This window comes from Callionymus lyra, chromosome 18 (assembly GCF_982586985.1).
Source record: "Callionymus lyra chromosome 18, fCalLyr1.hap1.1, whole genome shotgun sequence".
Classification (NCBI taxonomy): domain Eukaryota; kingdom Metazoa; phylum Chordata; class Actinopteri; order Syngnathiformes; family Callionymidae; genus Callionymus; species Callionymus lyra.
Genome location: NC_141835.1, coordinates 6,010,448 through 6,035,959, shown reverse-complemented (window position 1 = coordinate 6,035,959; position 25,512 = coordinate 6,010,448). Strand labels below are relative to the sequence as shown.

Sequence of the window (25,512 nt, the reverse complement as noted above, 5' to 3'; positions counted from 1 at the left end):
CCGCCATAAAAATGGACGTGAGCAACAGCATCAAGGTGTGCGGTGGTACAAGAGTGTAACGGAGACAGATCTCCTTTCAAAGTTAGCCTGACGGCTGCGTGGAAAATGACACTCGGCCGTGTCACACCGTGGCGTTGCTCTCCATGGCGACCGAGGCCATCACGAAGGAGGAAGGATCTTTGTTTTTGTTCATCCACACACACAATAAATCATGACGCTTAAGGAAATTTCACGTTAACCACATCCTCTTTGAAAACAGAAGCTGGAACAAGCAAAGAGGAAGACACGCACTCGGCATGAGATGATATCGTTGAGCGAAACAGTGGCTGTGTTGTTCTTCAGCTGCACTCTGGCTCAGGAACAACATGAGTTTCCTGGAAAGTGCAGGCAGAAGAGAACACTCTGGAGCTCAAAGCTAATCTCTGGAAACAGCAGAAGCTAACCTCAGACACTCTTTTCACCTCGCCCCGGGACACGCTGTGTCACTAATCCCACACTTGAGCACATGTCCACGCGACCGCGGCGACTTTAAGATCCGAACCCATGATGTTTGGGATTTAATTCAACTTCCTGTACTGTTGGGAAGTCAAATGAGCCAAGAAAGGTTAGGTTAGGTTAGGTATAACTTTATTGATCCCTCAGGAGGTCTCTTTCGGGAAATAGTTTTTTTTCCAAGTAGCCACAGCAATACAGCACTCTTTCATAAAAAATAAATAAAAATAAGAACAAGAACAAATAGAAATAAAGAGAAAGAAACTATGGCCTCTCCATTTTGTGGTTACCTCCACATGACTCTGGACTTCATTGACTCGCACTCTTGAGCTAATAAGTGACGCGAACAGATGACTAACTAGCAAACGGCGCATCTCCTTAGTGCCCGTATCTTAGGATTTAGCGCTGCACAACATTAGCTTAACCTTGTTTTTGTCGTACAGGTGACAACCTCAGAAGTTTAGGATGGTTGATCTTGTTATGACGACGGAAATGTGCCACGATTTTAAGTCGAATGTGGTTGTTTGACTCAAACTTGGGGGTACATAGCTTCTCCTTCCTGTGTCTTCTTTTTGAGGTCCACAGGTGGTTATAATGTTTTGGCCAGGTGATCAGTCTTTACAAAGGTTTGTTTAAAGGGCTACAAATGTTGACGTTTTAAAACATTATTAATAAACATTATTTTATAAACATTTTGTAAAAATGTCTTGAAAAATGTGGTGGTACTTCCCCCTTGGATTAAGACACGTTGTGGTTTGTGTTTCACATCCGTGGGTTGCGTGCATGATTTACGAAAAGCACACAAATAAAAAAGTCCAGCTTTCGTTTTTGTTGAAATGCAAGTCTTAAATCACAACTTCAATGAGCAGTTTATCGGGAATGCTAATGTAGCTAGCATACTTCCCTTTTTTTTATTAGTAGCTGAAGCTAGTTATCAAAGTTAGAAAGAAGTTAGCAGCTAGCACACAGGGAGGCTAAAGGTGGTTTAACTGGCTGATGCAGATGTTGAAATCTCATCTTTCTTGGGTGCTAATGTAGCTAGTTGTTTATTAGCAGCTGATGCTAGTTAGCAAAGTAAGAAAGAAGTTAGCAGCTAGCACACAGGGAGGCTAAAGGTGGTTTAACTGGCTGATGCGGATGTTGAAATCTCATCTTTCTTGGGTGCTAATGTAGCTAGCATACTTTCCTTTGTTTATTAGCAGCTCAAGCTAGTTCGCAAAGTTAGAAAGAAGTTAGCAGCTAGCGCACAGGGAGGCTAAAGGTGATTTAACTGGCTGATGCCGATGTTGAAATATCATCTTTCTTGGGTGCAAATGTAGCTAGTTGTTTATTAGCAGCTGATGCTAGTTAGCAAAGTTAGCAGCTAGCACACAGGGAGGCTAAAGGTGGTTTAACTGGCTGATGCGGATGTTGAAATCTCATCTTTCTTGGATGCTAATGTAGCTAGCATACTTTCCTTTGTTTATTAGCAGCTCAAGCTAGTTAGCAAAGTTAGAAAAAAGTAAGCAGCTAGCGCACAGGGAGGCTAAAGTTGATTTATCTGGCTGATGCGGATGTTGAAATCTCATCTTTCTTGGGTGCTAATGTAGCAAGTTGTTTATTAGCAGCTGATGCTAGTTAGCAAAGTTAGAAAGAAGTTAGCAGCTAGCACACAGGGAGGCTAAAGGTGGTTTAACTGGCTGATGCGGATGATGAAATCTCATCTTTCTTGGGTGCTAATGTGGCTAGCATACTTTCCTTTGTTTATTAGCAGCTGATGCTAGTTAGCAAAGTTAGAAAGAAGTAAGCAGCTAGCGCACAGGGAGGCTAAAGTTGATTTAACTGGCTGATGCGGATGTTGAAATCTCATCTTTCTTGGGTGCTAATGTAGCTAGTTGTTTATTAGCAGCTGATGCTAGTTAGCAAAGTTAGAAAGAAGTTAGAAGCTAGCACACAGGGAGGCTAAAGGTGGTTTAACTGGCTGATGCGGATGATGAAATCTCATCTTTCTTGGATACTAATGTAGCTAGCATACTTTCCTTTGTTTATTAGCAGCTGATGCTAGTTAGCAAAGTTAGAAATAAGTTAGCAGCTAGCACACCGGGAAGCTAAAGGTGGTCAAGAACACGTCCTGACCAGGAGGACCGACTTGTTTGATGGAACACCAGTGGCGTAGTTGGAGACCATTTGCACAAAACCCTGTCTGGAAGATGTCGCTGGTAACTTTCGCTACAGGTAATGCTAACAGGTATTCCAATTACGGAGACGAGGTGATAATCCTAAAGAAGCCTTGTAATCCCACTTTCATCCGTCTAAACCAGTCCTGCCGTGATTTAATCCACTTCAAACATCCCACAATAGAAGCCGCTTTGTTTGGTACTATTTTTAACGACAAGAATGTTAAAATTAGCCTGCAAGCTAACTGATGCTAAACAGCATTGTTTAAAAAGTTTCCTGGACTCATAATTGAAAACACAATGTCTTTAAAGATGGTCGCGAGACCAGAACATATTTAGTTTCCTCTCAGCTGGCTCTTGTGTAGTTTATATTTATATAAAAGGTGATAATTATGATGTAAATCTACTTTATCAAGCTAAGGCTACGAGTTAAAAATACACGACCGTGAAGCAAATATAGAGCGTCAGACCTTCTAGTTCACCTCTGGCCGGGGAACGAGTCCAGAACCTGAGCCGAACAACACGAAATGACCGCAGGTTCAGGTGGTTTTAAGGAACTTCTTCTTCTAGTCTTGCATCGTGAAGTAGATGATAACAAACAAATGAAATTATGACAATTGTTTTCTGATGGAGAACTGATAAAGGAATGTCACGGGGGTCTAACAGGCATCATGTATCAAGAACAGTTTGAAACACAAGAACATTAATAACATCTGTTTATTAAATAACATTTTGGAAAAAGTTTAGAAAATATATAAACATAATTGTTGATTATGGAAGTAAATCATCAGAATATTGAATGGTTGAATTTAATATTTCGAATATTGAAAGGTTGAATTTGTTATATTTTAATTTTAATTATTAAATATTTTTTAATTCAAAGCCTTTTGAATCCAATATTCACATTTTTGAAGCCTTTCAAATTCATTAAAAATCCGAAGCCTTTTAAATTAACTTTGAAAACAAGTATGTTAAATCTGGAGATTTATGGGATTTTTGAGTTAAGCTTGGGTTTGATTGATTGTTGAATCGTCAGATCTTGGCTCGATAGATCATGCCTGACAGTTATTTATCATTCTAAAAATTGTCCAAAAAAGATATTTTTAATTAAAAGAATAATAAAAACATTTATTTCGAGAGATTATGGACTTTTTGAGTCAAGCTTAGGTTTGATCGATTGTTGAATCGTCAGATCTTGGCTCGATAGATTATGCCTGACAGTTATTTATCATTCTAAAAATTGTATACAAAAGCTCAACGCTTTTAAATTAAAAGAATGCTAAAAAATATACATATATTTCAAGAGATTTATGGACTTTTTGAGTTAAGCTTGGGTTTGATTGATTGTTGAATCGTCAGATCTTGGCTCGATAGATCATGCCTGACAGTTATTTATCATTCTAAAAATTGTCCAAAAAAGATATTTTTAATTAAAAGAATAATAAAAACATTTATTTCGAGAGATTATGGACTTTTTGAGTCAAGCTTAGGTTTGATCGATTGTTGAATCGTCAGATCTTGGCTCGATAGATTATGCCTGACAGTTATTTATCATTCTAAAAATTGTATACAAAAGCTCAACGCTTTTAAATTAAAAGAATGCTAAAAAATATACATATATTTCAAGAGATTTATGGACTTTTTGAGTTAAGCTTGGGTTTGATTGATTGTTGAATCGTCAGATCTTGGCTCGATATTGGATTAAAGTCAACATTTCGTTGCAGTGACACATATTTTCGGGTGAAATTTCTAACTTTGTTTAATGTTTCCTCTCTGCGATCGATCTGCTTTTGAACATTTTACAGCCGTTGTTTCCCGAAATGACTTGTCAAACACACACAACAAAAGCCTATTGTCCGCTTGTGTATTTTTATCTCGTCGTTTCCTTGTGTCCACTGGTTCCTCACAGAGTGTGTTTAGGTTTCAACCCTGACCTCCCCCCGATTCCTCAAATCCCACTGATAGTGGGGAAAGCCGATCCAGACTCAGCGGCCTCTTGTCTTGGGAGGCGGAGCCGAGCGTCCGTGAGCCAATAGGAATGCCTGGCTTGTATAAGTGGGTTGGCAGGGACGCCTGGAGGAGAGGTAAAGGGAGGGAGGAGAAGAAGAGGTGAAGGACGGGCCACGGCGGGAGAGTGAGGAGCTCAAGGTTGGTTTTGGAGGGTGATAACAGACGGAGGTTTTTACTCCGAGCAAACAGTCTTCATGACCCACTTTGATGTGAAATGACCACGTGTTGACGGACGCCGTGGCAACAGCGCTTGAAAAGGAGAAGCAACTGATGTGGGAAAGACTTCCTGCATCTATGAAGCTGACATGAAAAAAATCCCAGCGAGGGATTTTTTTTTTACGCCCCCTGAAAGGTCCTGCGCCTGGATTGAACTCGGATATTCAATGGGCTTCACGACAAGGGGCGTCAGAAGTGGGATGTCAAGCTTCATAGCCATTTATGCAGGGGTGTTAGAAAATATCGATACTACGATATATATCGCGATATTTCTTTTTACAATACTGTTCTGATATTTGACTGTAGTGAATCAGTTTTTTTCCCATAAATTATTCATATATATATATATATATATATATATATATATATATATATATATATATATATATATATATATATATATATATATATGTTTCTCAGTTCTTTAATGGTTTACAGTTCAATACAGTGTGTTTAAAATAAAATTATTTTATTTTTAGGTTTAATCAACATGCAAATATTCCTGCTATTTGTTCATCTTTGTGTTGCAATTACACTACTGGCTGCAAGATGGCAGCAGTCGTCACTTTCTCCGCAGCCAAAAAAAACCTATGAAATTCTATAAAATCCTGGCAATGGCTGAGGACGAGAGGACACATTAGACTGCAGCAGCTTTTAAAGCTGAAGTTTGGACATATTTTGGTTTGAAAACCAATGAAAGCAGTAACAACTGAGGACGAGAGGATACAGCGACTCCAGCCGCTTTTAAAGCTGATGTTTGGACATATTTTGGTTTGAAAACAAATGAAAGTAGTAACAACTGAGGACGAGAGGATACAGTGACTTCAGCCGCTTTTAAAGCTGATGTTTGGACATATTTTGGTTTGAAAATAAATGAAAGCAGTTACTACTGAGGACGAGAGGATACAGCAAACAACAAAATTCTAAATTCTACTGAGCACAGTTGGACAGAAGGTGGCAGTAGAATTCTGTAACTTCCAGAAATTGAAGTGTATCAGACTGTTAGAGAATCCTTCAAAATATGTGTGGATCCAGATGGTAATCTGGGTCATATATACTGTATATATTTATATAAAAATGATTGGAGGAGTCCAACTCAAGTCACATTCAAGATTGATGAGTGACACTTCCTGTACAAGCCAAGTTGGCGGGTGAACACGTCCTTCCAGAAAAAGCGTTTGTGGTCGTGTTTCTGTGGTAAGTCTGAGTAACAAGCTGTGGGCGTCAACACCTGAGAGGAAGACCTAGATCAAAATCTCCCGCCATGAGCCATCGAACATTCTGTGCTTTCTCTAAATCATGACCTTAAAAAAGTTGGCGGTGTTGCGGGACGTGAATCATGCAATGGAACACAGGGACGGGGAAACCTGCTGGACCCGAACCCCCGACCTCTCCGGTCTGACGGTGACTCGACTCCACTGTTCCATGACCTCGTGAGAAGGACCCGGGGCGTGGCCCTCCTGACACACATTCACACTCAATGAAAGAGAGATGACTTGATCAGTAGTGATTGGGTCACATGTACCACAAAGAAGGTCAACTGAATTGAATGGAGAAAAAATACAAGTCATATTAAAGTTTATGAAAAATGACTTCATGTACTTTAATTGTAAAAAGAAGAAAATTTGATCCAGAAACAAACCAACATGGCAGCTGAATTAAAACACTGATTTCTTAAATATTAACCCTTGGACGTTGACCTTGACCCAGAGACAACACAAGGGATACTACAAACACACATGTTTCCAGGCCTCTGGGTCAGACGACACTAGGGTTAAAAAATATTTATTAGAATCTCTTGTTATCATTGTTTTAAAACGTTTTTTTTTTTTTTTTTAATTGAAGTCCCTCTTTTAGTCTGTGTAAATTAAAGGCAATATAATAATAATCTCCGATATAAATAATATAAAAAAAAAACTGTAATATAAGTATGCTCTGAAAGGGTTGTGCATTTGTGATGATGTCACAGCTTCCTATAACAGTTTAAAAGCTACTTAACTGCACATGAAGGATTTATTGTATATCAACGAAACTAGAACCTCGTGAGGAGGATCACAACCTGATTTCTGTTCTCCTGCAGACTTGGAAAAACAATCCTTATCACAGAAATAAATCAATCAGAATGATTTGTAAATAAAACCGATTTATATAACTTTGATTCTATTTTATCATTTATTCATTGCAAAGCGTTAATAACAATCTTGATAGAAGTATCAGTGTAGTTTTACCTCGCAATACTTGATAATCGTTAATATTTATTTCTGTGCAATAAATGGAAAAATAGCCGCACATGTCAGCCAATCACGAAGCGTCGTCAGACCAGGAAGTGACTAAACGATGGGCTGCGAAAATTATCCGATAGAGAAAAACTTTTTAAAAATTGAAATAAATATTGAATGTCGGGTATAAGCTGCTTCAAATCCTTTATTTAAAGTTTCATCTCCTATTTAAAAAAAAAAAGAAGAAATTCCGTTCGCAAGCGCAAGATATGACGTCATCACGTAGGAAGTGTCCGGTCACGTTCGCTACCAACAACGTTTTGCCTTTAAACAAAACCGATTTTTTTTTATTTTTAAAATGTATTCGGTCTCATACTGGAGCTTTATTATGAAGACTGGAATGAAAATACAAATCTGCGAGGGTTCTTCCATCTCGAATGTTGCAAGGTCTCGCGATATTTGGCGCATCATCATGTATTTTAGGAGAATAACAAAGCGGCAAAAGGTTGCAGGTCCAAATCCCTGCTCTTTATTAAGGAATTCTCCTTTTATTTTACCCGTCAACCATGTGTAAGTGGCTTAAATAGTTCCATATTTGTTTACGTGTGTAATGATTATTTATTTATGTTTATTTCCATGCACTGAAATAATAGTGTGTTTGTAAAGAGTCAAATAAAACGTGAATGATTCTGATTAAATTTGGAGTCTGAGATGATCGTTTACTAAACTCATGAATCGATACTTTATGTTCAGCTCTATAGGATACGATGGATTCTGACTCAACTCATTTTTGTTATAATTTTAGGGGACACTGACACAGGAAAATGTTGTGGTGGAATTAGAGAATTAACAAATAAAGTAATAAAAAGAGAGTAATAAAATAAAACGCAACACATTAAAATAACATTATCGTAAAATGGCGTATAAATAAAAATAAGATAAAACGATAACACTTTAGAAACATCTTGTCATCTTAAGTTTTCACTCTCTTTTGGTTAAATGAATGAACTGAAAGTCAAAAATATGCCCGGAAATTAACTTGGAAAGGTCGATTGTATCCTCTCGTCCTTAGTCATCCCTAGGATCTTGCAGGATTTGTTTTTTTTAATTCTTGAGCTGCAGAGGACGACTGCTCCCATCTAGTGGTCAGAAGTTTAATTGCAACATCAAAATTCATAAACAATGTGGATATTTGAATTTTAATTCTAAATGGAAAAAAAAATCGAATTATCTTTAAGTGAATTTAAATAAAATTACAATGATTAAAAAAACAAAAAACAATAAGCCTTCTCACAGTTCCAGCTTCGCATGGCATTGTGGGTCAGGTCTGAGGTTAATGTCACTTAGAATGAGACGCGAAGCAGTGTTTTAAAAAAATATATTTTATAACTAAGACCGCGGGCCACATGGAATCTGCTAAAGGGCCGCAAAACAACATAACTTTTTTTTATAAATTCTATTTGCCGCGCTTGTTTTTATAATAAATGTAAATCGTATAGTAACAAAAATTAATGGTTTCAATATTAAAAAATGAAAATGTATCATGTATACGGATGTAAACAGTGTTTTGGCCAAACATCTGTATCTGGGCGGCCATCGTCATGATCCGAAGTGACATTGACCTTTGACCTGCATCGCGCTCGCACATGCCGTGATTTTAGTTATAGATATACTACACTGAAAAAAAATTATCATTATTTATCTGTGTATTTATTTTTTTCTCCTAGTACTCAGTCCATCTTTTTCAATCACGTCTCAGGTACTAGGACATAATATATATTGTAAATAATGTGTTCTTGGACCCAGATAGTACCTCAGAATATATAATACCTTCACTAATATAAAAACATTTGATCCATGTACCATCAACAAATAACATGTCCTGAAGATTCAAGTCTTAAAGCTGGGTAGTAATCAACGGTCGCCATCTAGTGGTGGGTCAGTAGTGGTACAGGAAATCGTTCAGAACCAAAAACGAATTGATGTAGTTTTCTAAATATATACATTTCAGTTGTTTTGTAATTTGATATTAATAATATAGTTTCCTGTGTTTGAGACAGTGTCCCCAGGAATCCTTAAAAAGTCTCAAAAATATTATAAAATAGATTTTTCAAACACATTTTTACAAGTTTTTAATACGATTTTACGTTAGATTTAAATATATCAAAACTGTTGATTACAGTTATTTATTTAAAAGTATACACCACATGTATTGGATGCAGTGTTTGTTTTGTTGATTTTCAAGTTGTAATTAAAATTAATTTGTAAATGGCATTAAAAAGAAGCTGAAAAGTCTTGTATTTAACTTCCCTTATTCAAAACCACAAGATTTAATATGTATTTTATGTATTTTCTTTACTTTTATCGCCCAAAATGTCATTAAGAAGATACTTCGTTCATTCTTGATAAAAACTCTTAAAAGAGGTTTTATTTAAATAATTTATTGTGTATTACCTCTATGTAACATAATGGACACTTATTTAATAAATTAATAATAACTAGTGCTAGTTATCATTAGTTATACCAATAAAATAATATGCTAATGCTAACTAGCTGCTAATACTAGCTTCAGTTTCTTTTTTATCATCCAGTCAGTTTTTGTATTGTGTAAAAAATACTATCTCACCATGAACTATATAATGAACTATAACATTTTGATCTATTTTAAAATAGTTGATCAAATATTTAATGCTTGTATATTTTTAACTTGATATATTAAGTAGCTTCTATGCTAACGGTTAATGAAACACAACAGTGAAAAAGGTGCATATTGTAAATAAAAGATTTTTAAACATTGGTGATAAAACGTCTTGCAGGTTATGTTTCTGTCGACCATATTTCAGGTTCAAACCATCATTTGTATGTAACTTGAAGAGCCGTCGAACAATTTAAAAAACACGTTTGAGTTCAAGATTCTTCGCTGGTGCTGAGATAAAAGTGGGATAATCCTGTTGTTCTGAACAAACACAACAACAGATGCGGGTTCAAACGCCTCCTGGAGGAGTCGAATATAAAAGTCTATTTTAAGACGCTGTCGCGTCGACGAAGCTGTTTGTTTCATCCACACGTTGACGCTCGGGTCCGAGAAGTGGCTTTAAAAAGACAATATCAATCGTTAAATTATATTTTAATCAACTTTTATTCAACTTTAACATCAGTCTTGTACAGATAGTTCAGGACTGAACTTTTTGATCGATGACCTGCACTAAAAAAGTTGTTTTTATTTAAGTGTTGCAGCAGCTGTTGTTGATAAGAATGTTTTATTTTCTCTTGAGACGATGATTAAGATTAAAGTTCAACCTTTTCTGGTGTTTGTTTCAAAGATTTCACTGTTGACAACAAAAACACTCTTTATTCTACAAGTCACATAAAGAACTCCAGTTTCTAATTTATCTTTTTTTTTTAAAACAATTCATTTTCATAAAAAGGAAATTTAATAAAAATACATCCTTTCTAAACTAATATAATTGACTCATCAAAAAAACGGGAAATGTTAGAGATTTAATACATCGAAAAAATATAAAATGTTTGATGAAACAATAAAAGGAAGTTCAGATTCCATTTTTCGCGTTTGGCTAATAACCAAAAATTGCATGTTTCACACCAGAGATGATTGAAAAATCTTTTTTTATTCACTAGTGACACAAAAAATCTTCTTTTAAGTAACAATTTTACCTCTTTTTTATAAGACTTAATATTAATTGTTGATATGTTCTCACGTCTAATTACTTAAAAAAACAACAACATTGAACAACGAATAATCGTCTCTCGGCCAGAGTCGTCAGTAAATCTCTTGGGAGTAAAACGATCAAAACACGGAGTCCGTTCCGTCGCTCCAACACGAAGTTACGTCCGCACAGGTTCTTATACTTCGCTTCGTGGAGAAAGATGGACAATCAAGAGAGAGTCACGGGTCGTTTATTCGCCGCTCCAAGTAAAAAAAAAGTACAAGCTTTACGATCGATCGGCCACACTTTGTCCCGGCGACTGTACAGGTCAATAGTCTCGGGAGAAAAGGTCCCGATCTGTAGAAACATTGATATATTTAAGGCAAATTTCCCGCCCAAGGGGTCGTCCTTTCCGGCCAAATGGTTCTTTCAAGTTCCCTGTGTCCCGATCCCCCGTAGAGAGACATCCTGATTCGTTTTCTTGTAATCTAATCATTCAAATGTTTCCGTCTTTTAGCCCCCTTTCCCGGGTGTGTCTTGCTTCGTTCTTCAAGCGAGTAATTTATACTTTGTATTTTGATTATCTTTTAGCATTAATTTAAGTATGGCGTATACGTATATAATAATTTTAATCTAACAGGAGGAAATCGGAGTTCCTCGATGACGGGTTTGTGCAGCAGGTTCTTGACACACCAGGTCAAACAACAGACCAACGTAAGTACGTGTTCACAGGATTTATTGAAGTCATTAAGAAAGTATCTGATTTCTTGTACTTTATTCATCAGTTAATGATGTGATCGATTGATACATTGAAACATCTCAGGGCATGACCTTGAACACGATGTCTCCGACGTGCATGGTTCCTTCCGTCCTGACCGAGTGGATCTGTCCGAACAACGGCGCCTTATGGTAGATGTGCTCCTCGGACGGGTTCTTGCACAGACGGTAACTGGAATCGGGTTCATTTTAATATGAGTTTAACTTTGTTTGTAAATTCTTCTGGTTCTTTAAACGTTCACGAAGATTTTTACCTTTTCATCGTCTCCAGAGGTTCTTTCCTGCTTATGACCCCGGTCTTGGGGTCCACCGTCGTGGAAATGCATCTGTCACAAATCAAACGTTTAGCGATCCAAGCTCAAGGTCGTGGGGTCATTTAATATGTGTGTGTGTGTGTGGCCAAAAATTTGAGTCGATACAGATTCAAGTCCACGTTGCTATTGCGACCTGGTGTTTAAGATCTGAGGTCCCGAATGTAACAAACAAAAAAAACATAGGATAGTTACGCTAAATTTAAAGTGACTCAAATTGCACATTTCTGCAAGTTCACTGGTTTACAGTACACTGTAAGGTACACTTAGTTGTGCAGTGTGCAAATTTCCGACAGTGTAGTTCTGTCTCAAATCAAACTCTGCTGCTACACACTTACAGGAAATGACTCGACAGCTTCTTCTTCTACTACTTTTTAACTCTGATTGAAACCAGTCGTTGAAACACTATCATCGATAATTGACAGCACTTTTCTCCAATTGAAACAAGTTATTAAGTTGTGTTTAATTTTGTTATTATTGTTGTTTTGTGGTAAAATGTTTTTCAGAGACATTTACGTCAGTATCTGCCTCGAAGACGCGCCGTCAGCGACGTAGCTTCAGTTTAGCGTCATCTACGTCACTAAGATGGAGGACGTTAAGGGTGGAAAGTGTCCATCGATCCACACTCAATCGTATGGTCGTTTAAGTGCACCAGCTGAGTGCTTATTGCGCACTACATTTTCGCACACTGCTCAGCGTTTCTGGGTATTTTACTTTTTATTTTGACATGGTATTTAAAAGTAGATACGCAAGCATTTCCTACGTCCAATGTTTTTTCACGGGCGTCCTTCAGGAAAAGGAAACGATGTCATGGCGAACTCGTCAAAAGATGTTTACCTTCCGCATGACATCACACGCCGCAGTCGCACGTTCCCGATCTGGATCTCCATCCAAGAATCCTAAATGGAAGTTGGTTATGAAGGGATGTGGTGTTAATATTGGAGAAGATCAAAGGCAGAGAATCAAACCTCATCAAAGGCGACACAACCCGTCACGACAATGTTGGGGCGAAAGCGTTCCACCGTGACCTTGTCGTCCAACTTGCTGCTGAGATCGTCCACGGACGCTTCCGACAGAAGCATCACGGCTCCGATGTCCGGATACACGACCCTCTAGGAGACACGATTTGACTCGACGGTAATGGCTGGTCGACGGCGCCGGCGTTACCTCGCTCTTGGGGAAGACGGCCCGATACGGGATGTTGTCGGCCCACGGCTTCCGTAGCTCCATCTCCGGCTCAAAGTGCACCAAGCGGAACGTCTTCCCGTCCGCCAGGAAGTCGGTCATCCAGCGAGTCACTTTGTCGCCGCAGTCCCGGCCTTGGATGTCGTCGCCGAACAACCTGCGGTCAGGAGGCGGAGTTGAACTCCGACGCGACCGAATCAGCGAATCATCTAATAATCACCTGCAGTCGACGACGCCGTTGTCCGGCTGGTGGATCGGGAACCTCAACTCGTCCATGTTCGGTCCGTTCAGGACGACGTGTTCGCCGTCGCACGCCAGGGAGACCAACACGAGGCGCGGCTGCTGTCTGCTGGTCACCATGTGGCCGTGCTCGGTCACCACCAGCCAGTGTCTGCAACCGTCGACAACTCAAGTCTCGTGGATTCAACTGAAACTGTTGATGTCCTCTGTCGGCCATCTTTCACATTTAAGGTGAGGTAGGTGATTTTCAAAGCTTTGGTAACAATTCTGACTTTTAACGCTCCAGTGACATCAGGGGAAATCACCTTTTAGTCCCTATTAATTCAATTTACATGAAACTAAACTAATACGGTTACGAGGCTAATCGGCGGCCATCTTGGAAATGCGGTCTTCCGATCAAAAGGCCGAGTTGATTGGGGGAGTAAACGCCCCCTTTAGCTAACAGCTACAGTGGCTAATATTAGCTAACTTGACAGTCAAGATGACCACGCCCCTTATTATGCAAAAACTGATAATAAGAGATTTAATGACAAGTGATTAGTGTTTGAAGGTCAACTTATGTGTTGATATAAGTGTGTGTGTTGTTGTGATGTTGGACTCGATTGTATCGTCAGTGTGTGTGTGTTTGCACAAAACTCTCTTTTCATTGAAATATTACGAAAATTGTCTTAAGCCCCGCCCACTGAAAACACTTTTTCTGGAGAGGAAATCTTGATGACCATAACCACACCCACTCTGCCGTGATTAGTCAAGCATTGAGGTTTGTCACCTCACGTTATCAACTTAGGAAGTCTCCGCCTCGAACGGACTCTTTGTATAAACAAAGCGTGATTACAGCTGGCTGTGAATCCATTATTACGTCATAATGGACTCTCGTAACCTCTCGTTCGCCGAGATTTCAGAGCAACTTTATGAAGTAATAAAGTGTAAAACATAGTCATGATGAGGAACTTACTGCGTCTTGAAGAACATTCACTAGGAGCGTTGATCATTAGTAGACTTATTACGAGTGTCACCCTCCAGTCAACACTCAAAAAACTGCGGCTTTTTGAACTTTGGCAAAAACGTTGTCACCACCGGAAGTAAGAAAACGTTCTCACCGGTCCCCGAGCTCTCCAGTCTTCAGTCCAGTGTTCAGACACTGCGCCACCATCACGGACACAGGTTTCCCAGACTTGAGCGGGTGGATGTGCAGCGCGGACACGATGCCGACGGGATACAGCATCTCGGTCCGGGGCCAGTACTTGAAACCGAGGCCGAGGCCCAGGAGAGCGACGCCGGCTCCGGCCACGACCACCACTCTCTTGTCTATGGACATGGCGAGCAGCTCCGGGTGTGTTTTTGCGTCTCCTGTGCTGCTGTTTATGAAGTTGGTGGAAAAGCCCCACCTTGGCTTCTGAACAAAACAAACTTTTGTCATGAGCTCTTGATATTTTAATTTGTTTGTTGTTGAGCGAGTGGGAACCGGTTAACAAATTGACGCAATTGTGTTCTCAAGAATCTGCTGATACCTATCACGATAAAAAGACAACTACACGTAGTAACAAGTATATATTTGTAGTACTATAGAATACTTGACTCTAGTGGTGTGATAGTGTAGTCACAAGTATATATGTGTAGTATTGTCGAGTACTTGACTCTGGTGTTGTGATAGTGTAGTCACAAGTATATATGTGTAGTACTGTTGAGTACTTGACTCTGGTGTTGGATAGTGTAGTCACAAGTATATATGTGTAGTATTGTCCAGTACTTGACACTGGTGTTGTAGAATTTACAGACCACATGACTCTTGACAAAGTCGTAACTGCTTTCATTTGTTTTCAAACTAAAATATGTCCAAACATCAGCTTTAAAAGCTGCTGGACTCCCTGTATCCGCTCGTCCTCAGTCATCGCCAGCATTTTATTGTCTTTTAGCTTTGGAGGACAAAATGACAATGATCGTCTTGTTCATGAAAGTCAATCTTTCTTCGTAAGTACAAAGAAAAACGCGAGGAGCGATGATTGACAGCTTCTCTCCAAACCTGTTCATAAAGATATAGTTCCAGCTTCACTCGGGGTGAGTCTTACGTCAGGTCAACTCGTCTTCGCTCCTCATCATTTCCAGTCGAGTTTATTGACGCCGTAGTTACGGATTTGTCTGTCGGCAGCAGATCATCGTCCTGTTTATCAGAAAGTCAAACAAACCTGTTGAGGGAACTGGAGACGTTTCCTGATGAAAATATTATTGTTTTTTTCTTTTTGAGAAAAAGCCAAACAAGTTCCTTCATAAAGAAATGAGATAACGTGTGAAACTAATTTCGGCCCTCGTAATCTTCTCGTAGGAGGTCTCATGGGTTTGTGCTTGGGTCACTGAAACAACATCCCGACACTCACAGTAAAAACTAGACGATACCGTGGAGTTCAACTTCTTCCTAACTTTAATATGTATTTTCTTTACTTTTATCGCCCGAAATGTCATTTACAAGCTACTTAGTGCAGTCGTGATACAAACTCTTAAGCTAGCTAGATATTATGCTAACAAAAGAGGTTCTACGTCATTTGGTGCTTCACCCTCTAACCGCTTCGCTATTGGTTTATCCTCGAGGCCCCGCCTTGTCTCTGAGAAAGCTTAATGAACTCGCCATGTGCAGTCAACTTCCTAAAAAGGCGGGAAACACCTGCCGCACTTCCTCCCTTTACAACTCAGCAGAAAGCTCAGTAGAATGTAATGATGGCGAATGAATATTGAAGTGAACAAATGTATGTGCATGAAGTGCTAAGCGTCCCTGAAGAGGAGACACACATGTCTGCTTCGTTTGCCTAGGCCCGAATCACATGATGACTGATTGTGTGGCCTGCCGAGCGCTTCCCACGGCTCTTGACAGTGACAGGAAGCGTTCGAGGCTTGTCGACCCACGCCGCCTCAGCGATCATGATTATGATCAAGACAGGTTAATGCAATGTTGTTTAAGAAAAACAAACAACATGGCAGTCCTGTGCGGTACACTCGACAAGCTCACGTTCCAACGTGATGAGAAGAAAAAGGTTGTTGGGCCCTGATGAGTTGAGCTGAGTCATCCCTTGATCATGAACAGACTGTGACGAGGAGGACGACTGGCTTGCTGCATGGAGTTGGCCATGAGGTATGCAAGAGCGATCCAGGTAAGTATCTCTTGCAGACAACATGGCCCTCCTGCAGTGCACTCGACGGGCTCACTTCTACAGTGTACTGCAGATGAGGTAGAGGAGAACCACAGAAGCTGCCCTCCTCAGGATGATGCGTGCATATGCTCTCCTGGAGGAGATTCCGGGATCTGCTCGGCTGAAACATTGACATCTGTGGTGAGTTTGTCCATATTTTTCCTGAGATTTCAGGAATATCCCCGGAGGTCCGGTGTGGGAATTTTCCCATGAGGAGCCGGACCTCTTGGACACAGACGTCGGAAGTGATGTCGCTCAGCAGGTATCAGTCCATTCTGAGTGTGGCAAAGAAGTTTTGGCTGTGGGCAGACTGTCACCTGCTCTCTCTCAGAGCTCAGCATGTGCCGGGTGCGCTGAATGTAGTAGCAGACAGACTGTTGAGGGGGGCTGTCCAGGACGAATGGGGTCTGTCCGAGTCGTGGCTGCCAAGATGTGGTCTTGGTTCGGTCACACGGTGGCGGACCTCTACCCCAAAAAGGAGAACTTCAAATGTCTTCTTTGGTTCTCCCTCAGGGACTCTGATTGCCCCCCACTAGGCATGGACACTTTTGTCCCACTTAAGTTGGCTGGCCGGCTACTGTTTGCCTCTCCGCAGCAGCAGCGACTCCTCCCCTTGGTTCTGGGAGTGAAGCAGGGGAGTCTGAGGTTGTTCTTTCACTGGTGTGCAGACAGGTCCCTGGACCACAGCTCCTGATTGGTCTCTGCTGTCCTGTTTTTCCTGCAGCATTGCTGGATAACAGACGGACTATGGCGACACTGACTGTTCGCATCAGCCATAGCAAAAAGGCACGTTGGGTGCTTCGGTGTGACCTACCCTCTGGTGGTGCGTTTCTTACTGGGGCCTACAGGCTTCGCCCCACTTGAACCCGGGTCAAGATCGTCTTCACCTGTTGTCCTGTGCGGGTTTTGTTTTGCGGCTCCTGGCCTCATTCGGCCGCTCTGATGCCTTATTCTTTTGCCATGGTAGATGTTGGCCTGGTGAGCCGGTCTTCCCTCAGAGGTCTCTCATTGGGTGAGATCAGCCATTATCCAGATCTGATCCTAGCTAATTAGGGGCACATTTCACCCGTGGTGTGGCAGCTTCAGTGGCTCTTTCGCGGGGTGTTTTCTTGGGAGCCTCTTGGGCGTCCACCTCAGCCTTCGCTAGAGCCTATCTCCTCGACATGGCGACAGGATCAGTAGCTCATACGGTTTTTGAGCGATTCCATACCCCCGAGGCCAGCGGCCTCAATGGATTTGGATCCTGGGCCGGCGGGGCCCCGCCCCTGAGTTATCATCATAATCTCAGGTTCTACGAATTGGTGCGATGCCCTCTAACCTCGTTGCCCAACAGCCGCCTTTCTCGCTGAGTTTTCAGTTGGAGGAAGTGCGGCAGGTTTTCCTGCCTTTATAGGTAGTGGACTTCACCCAGCTGGGTGGCAAGTTCATTAAGCTTTCTCAGAGACGAGGCGGGGCCTCAAGATAAACCAATAGCGAAGTGTCCAATAGTGTCGGGATGTTGTTTCAGTGACCCAAGCACAAACCCATGAGACCTCCTACGAGAAAACCGACCACCAGGACCAGCAACAAGATCCAGCGAGACCACGAGGAGCCCGGCCGGGAGGACGAGGAAAAGAAGTTGAAACCGAGAAAGAACAAGAATGTTGTAAACAACAAGAATAGTATCAAGAAAGATAAAGTTAAAATAAATCATGTCGAAGTTCTTCTCCCCGAAAACGCGACACAAGGGGGCAGCACTTCAACAACGTGAGAAGAAGAAGCAGCAGAAGAAAAAGAAGTCGATGAGTAAGTGAACTTTAAATAGTTTTCTCCTGCTCAATCATTTTCTCTCTTTATAAAAACTGCTTCTTTATTTTTACTGAATATTACGAAGACCGAAGTTACATTAAAAATAAAAGTGAGTTGCTTAAATATCAGCACAGTTTAGACTAAAATTAAAAAACTGTGTTCATGATATAAAAAGTCATATTAAACCAAAAACCCGCCAGTAATTTCCGCTTCCATCGAATAAAAACATACTTTTTCAATAGTTTATTGTTGTATCTTTTTTTTTAAAGTTGCTTTATGTTGAATAAATGGTTTTATTTATTTTTTAATTAAAGTATTCACCACAAAAATATCCATATTTTATTGATGCCCAAACCTGAGTGTTTTTTTTTCTTCTTTTTAAAAGAACAAAAATGCAGGAAAATAAAAGGAAGTTAAGATTCCATTTTCATGTATTGCTTATAACCAAAAATTGCATGTTTCACACCAGAGATGATTGAAAAATATTTTTTTTATTAACTAGAGACACTACAAAAAAATCTACTTTTAGGTAACAATTTTATCTCCTTTTTAGACTTAATATTAATTGTTGATAAGTTCTCACGTCTATATTGATATAATTGAACAATGAATAATCGTCTCTCGGCCAGAGTCGTCAGTAAATCTCTTGGGAGGAAATCGGAGTTCCTCGATGACGGGTTGGAGATTCACGTCCAGGTGGATCCCAAAGATAAACCGTTTGTGCAGCAGGTTCTTGACACACCAGGTCAAACAACAGACCAACGTAAGTACGTGTTCACAGGATTTATTGAAGTCATTAAGAAAGTATCTGATTTCTTGTACTTTATTCATCAGTTAATGATGTGATCGATTGATACATTGAAACATCTCAGGGCATGACCTTGAACACGATGTCTCCGACGTGCATGGTTCCTTCCGTCCTGACCGAGTGGATCTGTCCGAACAACGGCGCCTTATGGTAGATGTGCTCCTCGGACGGGTTCTTGCACAGACGGTAACTGGAATCGGGTCCATTTTTATATGAGTTTAACTTTGTTTGTAAATTCTTCTGGTTCTTTAAACGTTCACAAAGATTTTTACCTTTTCATCGTCTCCAGAGGTTCTTTCTTGCTTATGACCCCGGTCTCTGGGTCCACCGTCGAGGAAATGCATCTGTCACAAATCAAACGTTCAAATTTTCGACAGGGTAGTACTGTCTCAAATCAAACTCTACTGCTACAAACTTACATGATATGACTCGACAGCTTCTTCTTCTACTACTGATTGTAACGTCGTGTTGGAGCCACGGAAGCTACTCCGAGTTGAACGTTTAAAAACAAGTCATTAAGTTGTGTTTCATTGTGTTATTATTGTTGTTTTGTGGTAAAATGAGTGTTTCCTCGAGACATTTACGTCAGTATCTGCTTCGAAGATTCGTCGTCAGTGACGTAGCTTCTGTTTAGCGTCGTCTACGTCACTAAGATGGCGGTCGTTAAGGGTGGAATGTGTCCATCATGCAAGTGTCCATTGATTCACACTCAATCATCTGGTCGTTTAAGTTAAAACGATTAAAACACCGAGTCTGTTCCGTTGCTCCAACACGACGTCACTTCCCGTCGCGATTCTTATACTTCGCTTCATGGAGAAAGATGGACAATCAGATTGTGTCACGGGGCGTTTATTCGCCGCTTCAAGTCAAACAAAATACAAGCTTTACGATCGATCGCCTACACTTTCTCCCGGCGACTGTGCAGGTCAATAAAAGGGCAGAAAAGGTCCCAATCTGTAGAAACATCGCTATATTTAAGGCAAATTTCTGGTCCGGGAGGTCGTCCCTTTCCGGCCAAATGGTTCTTTCAAGTTACATGTGTCGCGATCCCCCGTAGAGAGACATCCTGATTTGTTTTCTTGTAATCTAATCATTCAAATGTTCTGGGGTGGGGGTTTCCGTCTTTTAGCCCCCCTTTCCCGGGTGTGTCTTGCTTCGTTCTTTGATCTATGATTTAAGGTGTGATTTGCAGATGAACAGATGTTTTAAATCACCGGTGTCGTTTCTCTAATTCTGATCCAAGCTTGCCTCGAAACCAGTGTTAATCAGTCTGGAGTGGAATGTTGATTGTGAATGTGTAGTCAAACGTTTTAGCTCTTAGATCAAGCGAGTAATTTATACTTTATATTTTGATTATCTTTTAGCATTAATTTAAGTATGGCGTATATGTATAGTGTATAATAATTGTAATCTAACAAAGTGCACCAACTGAGTGCTCATTGTGCACTACATTTTCGCACACCGCTCAGCGTCTCACACTGGGTTTTTCACTTTTTATTTTGACACGGTATTTAAAAGTAGATACGCGAGCATTTCCTACGTCCTAGTTTTTTCATGGCGAACTCTTCAAAAGACTTTTACCTTCCGCATGACATCACACGCCGCAGTCGCACGTTCCCGATCTGGATCTCCGTCCAAGAATCCTAAATGGAATTTGGTTATGAAGGGATGTGGTGTTAATATCGGAGAAATCAAACCTCATCGAAGGCGACACAACCCGTCACGACAATGTTGGGGCGAAAGCGCTCCACCGTGACCTTGTCGTCCAACTTGCTGCTGAGATCGTCCACGGACGCTTCCGACAGAAGCATCACGGCTCCGATGTCCGGATACACGACCCTCTAGGAGACAATATTTGACTCGACTGTAATGGCTGGTTGACGGCGCCGGCGTTACCTCGCTCTTGGGGAAGACGGCCCGATACGGGATGTTGTCGGCCCACGGCTTCCGTAGCTCCATCTCCGGCTCAAAGTGCACCATGCGGAACGTCTTCCCGTCCGCCAGGAAGTCGGTCATCCAGCGAGTCACTTTGTCACCGCAGTCCCGGCCTTGGATGTCATCGCCGAACACCCTGCGGTCAGGAGGCGGAGTTGAACTCCGACGCAACCAAATCATACAATAATCACCTGCAGTCGACGACGCCGTTGTCCGGCTGGTGGATCGGAAACCTCAACTCGTCCATGTTTGGTCCGTTCAGGACGGCGTTTTCGCCGTCGCAATTCAAGGAGACCAACACGAGGCGCGGCTGCTGTCTGCTGGTCACCATGTGGCCGTGCTCGGTCACCACCAGCCAGTGTCTGCAACCGTCGACAATTCAAGTCTCTTGAATTCAACTGAAACTGTTGATGTCCTCTGTCGGCCATCTTTCACATTTAAGGTGAGGTAGGTGATTTTCCTTTCTAACAATTCTGACTTTTAACAGGGAAAATCCCCTTTTAGTCCCTATTAATTAAATTCACATGAAACTAAACTAATACGGTGCGAAGGCTAATCGGCGGCCATCTTGGAAATGCGGTCTTCCGATCAAAAGGCGGAGTTGATTGGGGGAGTAAACCCCGCCCCCTTTAGCTCACGGCTACAACTGCTAATATAAGCTAACAGCTGACAGTCAAGATGACCACGCCCCTTATTATGCAAAAACTGATAAGAGGCTAGAAAACCATATAGACATACGTGGAACTGCTCTAAACTGGTTTAAATCTTACCTGTCGGATAGAACATACTATGTACATGTCAACCACCTCTCATCAACACACACTAAGGTCAGCTATGGTGTCCCACAAGGTTCTGTTCTTGGTCCAATCCTATTCACAATCTATATGCTCCCACTAGGGGACTTGATCAGAAGACACTCTTTAAACTTTCACTTTTATGCTGATGACACCCAACTCTACTTGTCAATGAAGCCAGATGAAAGAAATCAGCTAACACAAGTACAGTCCTGTATTACACATATCAACAGCTACACAACTACAGTCCTGTATTACAGATATCACGTCCTGGATGACCAAAACTTCCTCCTACCGAACTCGGAAAAAAAATGAGGTTTTACTAGTTGGTCCGCAACATTTCAAACAATCATTAACTAATGATCTAGCTTTACATAATGGACTTGCTCCTGCTACTAGCACCACTGGAAAGAATCTGGGTGTCTGCTTTGACGAGGACTTATCATTTAACTCACACATAAAACAAATCTCACGGACTGCCTACTTCCACCTTCGTAACATTTCAAAAATCAGGCACTTCCTTCCTTTGGATGCTATTGAGAAACTCATCCATGCTTTTGTAACCTCCAGGCTGGACTATTGTAACTCTCTTCTGTCAGGTTGTTCTAAAAAGTCTCTCAGAACTCTTCAGCTCATTCAGAACTCTGCAGCTCATGTCCTTACTAAGACTAAGAGGCGCGAACACATTTCCCGTGTGTTGACTTCTTTACATTGGCTTCCTGTAGAATTTAGAATATAATTTAAAATCCTTCTCTTAACCTATAAAGCCTTACATGGTCTAGCACCAACATACATTAAAGATCTAATCCAAATTGATCAACCCTCTAGGACCTTACGATCCTTAAACTCGGATCTATTAGTCAACCACAATTCTCTAAATGTAGATTTGGAGCCAGGGCCTTCAGTTTTCAAACCCCTCTGCTGTGGAACCAACTACCGGCTTCAGTCCGGAGGGCAGACACCCTCACTATGTTTTAAAACAATCTTAAAACCTTACTTTTCGATAAAGCCTATAATTAACGTCCTGAGTTCTCTCCAGCACCTCCATGGGCTCTCCCATACTCTCCTCTTTTCTCTCACTGTATCCTCCCTCACTCTTCTCTTTATCCATCTGTCTACCCCCCCATCCTTCCTCCCAGCCGGTCACAGCAGGAGACCGTCAACAATGAGTCAGGTTCCACTCGAGGTTTCTGCCTTCTAAAAGGAAGTTTTTCCTCGCCATAGCTCACTGCACAGTGTTTTGCTCATTGTTGAATCGCTGGGATCTGTTTTTCCTTAATCGACTATAGTCTTACTTCAACTGTAAAGTGTCTTGAGATAACTTTGTTATGATAAGACACTTTAAATAAAATTGAACTGAATTGAATTGATTAGTCAAGCATGGAGGTTTGTCAACTCGCGTTATCAACCTAGGAAGTCTCCACCTCCAAGGGACTCGTTGTATAAACAAAGCGTGACTACAGCTAGCTGGAGGAGGCGTGAATCCATTATTACGTCATAATGGACTCTCGTAACCTCTCATTCGTCCAGATTTCAGCGCAACTTTATAAAGTAATACGTGTAAAACAAGGTCATGATGAGGAACTTACTGCATCTTGGAGAGAAAGAACATTTACTACATGTCAGGAGAGTTGATCATTAATAGACTTGTAACGAGTGTCACCCTCCAGTGGACACTCAATAAACTGCAGCTTTTTGAACTTTGGCCAAATCACAGTCACCACCGGAAGTAAGAAAACGTTCTCACCGGTCCCCGAGCTCTCCAGTCTTCAGTCCAGTGTTCAGACACTGCGCCACCATCACAGACACGGGTTTCCCAGACTTGAGTGGGTGGATGTGCAGCGCGGACACGATGCCGACGGGATACAGCATCTCGGTCCGGGGCCAGTACTTGAATCCGAGGCCGAGGCCGAGGCCCAGGAGAGCGACGCCGGCTCCGGCCACGACCACCACTCTCTTGTCTATGCACATGGCGAGCAGCTCCGGGTGTGTTTTTACGTCTCCTGTGCTGCTGTTTATGAAGTTGGTGGTTTATGAAAAGCCCCACCCCTGGTTTTTGATCCTCATCCAGAGATTTATTTAAACACCAGAACAAACACAGGGAACCGACGACACAGATGAAAACCCCTGAAGTGAGTTGAGGAAGACTTGTGGTGGCGAAGAAAACAATAGTTTATCGAAATTTTTTAATTAAGTTTTCTTGACTATGTCCGTCATCTCCCTGTTTTAATCATCAATTATTATGTTTTGCCGTATTTTAGTGATATTATTAGCTTTTGAATCATTTTGCATTGAAAGTTCAAGTCATTGTTTTCTAGGTAAGAGTCTGAACAATTAGTTATTGAGACCGTGAGCGGAAATAAGACCAACCGTAGCTACGTCCTCGCAAACAAAGAGAGTATCTGATGAATCCGGCTTCTGAACAAAACAAACTATTGTCATGAGCTCTTGATATTTTAATTTGTGTGTTTTTGAGCGAGTGGGAACCGGTTTAAATGATACAAGACAACTACACATATATAGTGATACTGTATGAACAAGTAGTATTGTGGAGTACTTGACTCTGGTGTTGTGATAGTGTAGTAACAAGTATATATGTGTAGTATTGTGGAGTACTTGACTATGGTGTTGTGTTACTGTAGTAACAAGTATATATTTGTAGTATTGTCCAGTACTTGACTCTGGTGTTGTGATAGTCTATCATACCAAAATATGTCCAAACATCAGCTTTAAAAGCTGGTGGAGTCACTGTATCCTCTCGTTCTCAGTTGTAACTGCTTTCACTTGTTTTTAAAGCAAAATATATCCAAACATTATCTTTAAAAGCTACTTGAGACACTGTATCCTCTCGTCCTCAGTTGTAACTGCTTTCACTTGTTTTTAAACCAAAATATATCCAAACATTATCTTTAAAAGCTACTTGAGTCACTGTATCCTCTCGTCCTCAGTTGTAACTGCTGTCATTTCTTTTTAAACCAAAATATATCCAAACATTATCCTTAAAAGCTGCTGGACTCAATGTATCCTCTCGTCCTCAGTTGTAACTGCTTTCATTTGTTTTCAAACCAAAATATGTCCAAACATCAGCTTTAAAAGCGGCTGGACTCACTGTATCCTCTCGTCCTCAGTTGTAAATGCTTTCATTTGTTTTCAAACCAAAATATGTCCAAACATCAGCTTTAAAAGCTGCTGGAGTCACTGTATCCTCTCGTCCTCAGTCGTAACTGCTTTCATTTGTTTTCAAACCAAAATATGTCCAAACATCAGCTTTAAAAGCAGCTGGAGTCACTGTATCCTCTCGTCCTCAGTCATCGTCCACATTTTATTGTCTTTTAGTTTTGAAGGACAAAATGACGATGATCGTCTTGTTCATGAAAGTCGATTTCGTAAGTACTAAGACAAACGCGAGGAGTGATGATTGACAGCTTCTCTCCAAACCTCTTCAAATAGTTCCAGCTTCACTCGGGTGACGCCGAGTAAATTGACGCCGTAATTACGGATTTGTCTGTCGGCGGCAGATCATCGTCCTGTTTATCAGAAAGTCAAATAAACCTGTCGAGGGAACTGGAGACGTTTTCTGATGAAAATATATAAATTTTTTTCAAGAGAAAAAGCCAAAAAAGTTTCTTCATAAAGAAATTAGATAATGTGTGAAACTACATTTTTCTCATTTATTTCAGACTAAATTAGCCTCTAAAATAAAAAAAGAGACCAAGTACATTCTGTTCAAA

General features: G+C 40.9%; 2 protein-coding genes across 2 annotated transcripts; both read right to left on the bottom strand.

The window, feature by feature from the left end:
* Positions 1-11,580: 11,580 nt before the first annotated feature.
* Positions 11,581-14,598, bottom strand: LOC148060250 (mitochondrial amidoxime-reducing component 1-like). The gene is made up of 7 exons (XM_087780399.1): positions 14,375-14,598; positions 13,255-13,425; positions 13,017-13,191; positions 12,818-12,961; positions 12,687-12,748; positions 11,793-11,864; positions 11,581-11,710 (listed from the first exon to the last, which is right to left on the bottom strand). The coding sequence occupies exons 1-7, from the start codon at positions 14,590-14,592 to the stop codon at positions 11,581-11,583; spliced, it is 972 nt and encodes a 323-aa protein (XP_087636525.1). The 5' UTR covers positions 14,593-14,598.
* A 4,514-nt stretch (positions 14,599-19,112) lies between these two features.
* On the bottom strand, positions 19,113-23,752 carry LOC148060249 (mitochondrial amidoxime-reducing component 1-like). The gene is made up of 7 exons (XM_087780398.1): positions 23,529-23,752; positions 21,179-21,349; positions 20,949-21,123; positions 20,750-20,893; positions 20,634-20,695; positions 19,325-19,396; positions 19,113-19,242 (listed from the first exon to the last, which is right to left on the bottom strand). The coding sequence occupies exons 1-7, from the start codon at positions 23,750-23,752 to the stop codon at positions 19,113-19,115; spliced, it is 978 nt and encodes a 325-aa protein (XP_087636524.1).
* Between the last annotated feature and the right edge of the window lie 1,760 nt (positions 23,753-25,512).

What these genes read in the sequence shown, in the direction of transcription:
- LOC148060249 (XM_087780398.1), bottom strand. Translation starts at nt 23,752, where the DNA reads ATGTGCATAGACAAGAGAGTGGTGGTCGTGGCCGGAGCCGGCGTCGCT. An exon ending in ACTGGAGAGCTCGGGGACCG is followed by an intron (nt 21,350 to 23,528) that starts GTGAGAACGTTT and finishes CGACGGTTGCAG; the next exon opens with ACACTGGCTGGTGGTGACCG. An exon ending in GTTGTGTCGCCTTCGATGAG is followed by an intron (nt 20,696 to 20,749) that starts GTTTGATTTCTC and finishes AATTCCATTTAG; the next exon opens with GATTCTTGGACGGAGATCCA.
- LOC148060250 (XM_087780399.1), bottom strand. Translation starts at nt 14,592, where the DNA reads ATGTCCATAGACAAGAGAGTGGTGGTCGTGGCCGGAGCCGGCGTCGCT. An exon ending in AACGGCGTCGTCGACTGCAG is followed by an intron (nt 13,192 to 13,254) that starts GTGATTATTAGA and finishes TCCTGACCGCAG; the next exon opens with GTTGTTCGGCGACGACATCC. An exon ending in CGTGTGATGTCATGCGGAAG is followed by an intron (nt 11,865 to 12,686) that starts GTAAACATCTTT and finishes GATTTGTGACAG; the next exon opens with ATGCATTTCCACGACGGTGG.